This window comes from Nicotiana attenuata, chromosome 7, assembly GCF_001879085.1.
Source record: "Nicotiana attenuata strain UT chromosome 7, NIATTr2, whole genome shotgun sequence".
Classification (NCBI taxonomy): domain Eukaryota; kingdom Viridiplantae; phylum Streptophyta; class Magnoliopsida; order Solanales; family Solanaceae; genus Nicotiana; species Nicotiana attenuata.
Genome location: NC_031995.1, coordinates 81,560,766 through 81,564,610, shown reverse-complemented (window position 1 = coordinate 81,564,610; position 3,845 = coordinate 81,560,766). Strand labels below are relative to the sequence as shown.

The 3,845-nt window shown below is 35.1% G+C and overlaps 1 protein-coding gene across 1 annotated transcript; it reads left to right on the top strand.

The window, feature by feature from the left end:
• On the top strand, nt 507-1,625 carry LOC109230196 (uncharacterized mitochondrial protein AtMg00810-like). Its single transcript, XM_019395721.1, has one exon. It carries the CDS (start codon nt 507-509, stop codon nt 1,623-1,625), a length of 1,119 nt encoding a protein of 372 aa, XP_019251266.1.

Sequence of the window (3,845 nt, the reverse complement as noted above, 5' to 3'; positions counted from 1 at the left end):
TAAAACTTCCGAAACACACATTCGATCAAAAACCCAACCAGAATACCTCCGAATGACCTGAAATTTTGCACGCACATCCAAAATCACCTAACGAAGCTACTGCAACTCTCAGAATCTCATTCCGACCCCCGGATCAAAATCTCACCTACCAACCGGAATTCGCCAAAATACTAACTTCGCCAATTCAAGCCTAATTCTACACCGAACCTCCAAAATCAATTCCGATCGCACTCCTAAGTCACAAATCATCCCCCGAAGCTAACCAAATCACCGGAATTCACATCCGAGCCCTCTAACTCAATAGTCAACATCCGGTTGACTTTTCCATTACAAGCCTTACTTAAAGAGACTAAATGTCTCATTTTCTACCAAAACCAAACCGATTCGACTCTAACTTACCAAATGCCGATAATGAAACATGAAGAAGCAATAAATGGGAAAAACGGGGCGGTAACACATGAGACGACGGGTCGGGTCGTCACATCGACTTACAAGAGGAGGTTTATATGAGGTTCCCTACAGGGCTAACTCCCCCTAACCAAAATCAGGTTTGTCTTTTGAGAAAATCCTTATATGGTCTAAAACAAGCTTCTAGACAATGGTATGCTCGATTAGCAGGAGCTCTCAGTTACAAAGGTTATTCTAGCTCTCTTAATGACTATTCTCTATTCTTCAAACGCAATGGGCATTTGGTTTATATTATAGCGGTTTATGTAGATGACATTTTGTTAACTGGGGATGATTGCAAGGGAATCAAGTCTATCACAGATTTTCTTCATACAGAGTTCAAAGTCAAACATTCAGGGGATATACACTACTTTCTAGGAATGGAAATTTTGCGAGAAAAACAAGGATTCATCATCAGTCAACGACAATATACCTTGGAACTCTTGCAAGAGTTTGATTATTCTGGAGCAACTGTTACTTCTTCACTTGATCCATCATGCAAATTGCACGCAGATGCTGGCCCTTTTTTAGCAAATCCTACTGTGTATCGGCATCTAGTTGGCAAGCTCAATTTTTTAACTAACACAAGACCGGATTTGTGTTTTGCTGTTCTTTCTCTCAATCAATATATGCAGCGCCCTTGTACATCTCATTTCTCAGCTGCAATGCGTGTTCTCCGCTATTTAAGTCGAGATCCAGGCCAAGGTATTCTTCTTTCTTCAAAACCCTCTTTTGATTTGCTTGCTTTCTGCGACGCGGATTGGGCATCTTGCAAAGAATCTCGCAGGTCTATCAGTGGTTTCTTCATCACACTTGATGGAGCACCAATTTCGTGGAAATATAAAAAGCAAGTCTTTGTTTCCCTTTCCTCTGCTGAAGCAAAGTACCGTACGATGAGACGCGTTACAACTGAAATCACATGGCTAGTTCGTCTCCTTGACGATCTTTCATCTTCACCACCTCTTCCTGTTCCGATTTACTCCGACAGTCAAGCCACCATACATATTGCTCGTAAACCAGTCTTTCACGAACGGACCAAACATGTTGAATTAGATTGCCACTTTGTGCGGCAACAGTTCCTTTCCGGCTTGATTAGTCTATCTTTTGTCCCATCCCGCATCAACTGGCCGATCTATTCACCAAGCCTTTATCTGGAGCTTCCCACCGGTTTATCTTGAGCAAGTTGGGGGTTTTGTCTCTCCCCTCCAACTTGAGGGGGGATGTTGAAAAAGAAAAGGAAGCTCTATGTCAATAGTGCAGAACTTTCAATATCAAAGAAGAGATTTCGATCAAAGAAGAGATTTCGATTATTTTACAGAAGAGAAGAAGAAGATAGATGGGTTTCAGACAGATAGATAGAGTTTGGACATCTCTATGTTGTCTCTATTATTTGGGCCATTTTCTTGATTATAAACGTGGACAGATCTTGACCGTCCAAACTGAAGATAAATCTCAGCCGTTTGATTACACAACCTGGACAGCTGGAGCAAGAGGATATACAGCACATATAAATACATTGTAAAGGAATATTTTGGTTATTTCTGTTACAGAGCTAGCAATAGGAATTGTACAAGTGTACAGATAATTAGAATCTTTTCTCTTCTTGTTAGATTAGCTACTTGTATAAATATTTGATACAGATGACGAAATAATACACAGAAAATTCAGAAATCTGATTTACATTTCTTTCACATACCATCATTATAATTTGACTGTTTATAGTAAGCTCTTGTTTTGCTTTAAGAAGAATTATATGTTAATTCCACCATTAATTTTTAGTAATACTTTTAAAATTAAATTTAAATAATTAGGAACTAAGTGTATAAAAGAAATTATAAATTTTATAATTAAAAATATTTACTAAAAAAAGTTATTTGATATTTCAAATAGTAATAATGTCGTATAAAGTAAAGCAACTAAAATAACTTATAGTAAAGAAATTAGCGATTTCGATCATAGAATTATTGTTATGTTGAGGTTTAAGTCCTTATGTTATTTAACTAACTATATTTGCTCTTTTAATTAAAATAATTGCGTAATTTTAGATTGTTATAGGCAATACGAATTAGTTGTATTGAAATTTAGTTATGTTAGTATATATATTTTAGATCTAATATTTGTCAGAAGTCTTTTAGACTTTGTATGGTTAAAATTCGCCTTTAGGATATTTAGGCCGAGATGATACCCTGAGAAGGATATTTTTTAAGTTGTCATTTAAGATGGTCTAAGAAGCCACACAATCTGGTGGTCGGGGAGTCGAGAAGAGCCGCAGTCAAGGCACCGACAGGGATCAAGGTCGAGATTGAGTATCAGTAACGGAGCTGCAACGGCTAGTTTTCAAGATAAGATCTAGAAGAGAATATTCTGAAGAATATTCGAGAGAATATTCTCTTTATTTGTACTATTAAATTTTCTTGGGAATAGATCCCATTTAAAGGGAAACAAGAGACATAATAGGGAGACGTGAGATTCAATTATAAGAACAACACTTTGAAAATGATTCAGTCTTCACTCAATACAAGATTTTACTTTTCATTAAGATTCACATCTGTCTTTGACTATCAGATACGAGAGATCCTCGATTGTATCAGGATTCGTTGTTCAATCACTGTTAGTTGGAAGGTTCATTTATTCCACCCTTTATTCGTTAGCGAAATCTCTTTCTACCGGGAATTCAAAAGGTTTTTTTGTACGCCAAACAAAAATAAATAAGTAATAAAACGTTCGAATAATTTGAATCAACTTGAAAAAAGAATTCAATTATTCTTCTGGGAATATTAATGATAGATAAAAATAGATCGATGTATTATCTTTGAATGAATAATTTTAGAAAATAATGGAATTTCCATATTAATCGAGTATTTCTTCTTTTTAATATTTGGAAAATATTTTTTGGCAATTCGAATTTTTTAATATTATTTGTTTTATTAGGACTGATATCTATTTCTGGAGTTACTTTATTTTTCTCTTTTGTAATTCTTTCTATTTGATTTTTGATTGTACTTGTTCTATCAGGAATTATTCCTCTAATTTACTTAAATGTCATCTATCATCATTTATTGAATATCATGCACTCTACCACTGTTCTTGATTATTTAAAGGCATTTATTACACAGTGTCATATTTGTCCTCATATCACTTATTTTTTCTAATGTTAAGATGTGGAGATATTATTCTTAACTAGGATTAACCATTTGTTTAACTAAAATTAATTATTTGAACTAAAATTTACATATTTGGGTCAAACAATTTGGCGCCGTCTGTGGGAATTTTTTTAGTTAATTTTTAGTTTCCTCTAGATCTACAACTAACATCGGTCATTGACGTCACAAAACCCAAGCTCTCTTTCTGTGTGCAAAACCTAACATGTTAGGTGACCGAGAAGAAAGGATGAGGAT

What these genes read in the sequence shown, in the direction of transcription:
- LOC109230196 (XM_019395721.1), top strand. Translation starts at nt 507, where the DNA reads ATGAGGTTCCCTACAGGGCTAACTCCCCCTAACCAAAATCAGGTTTGT.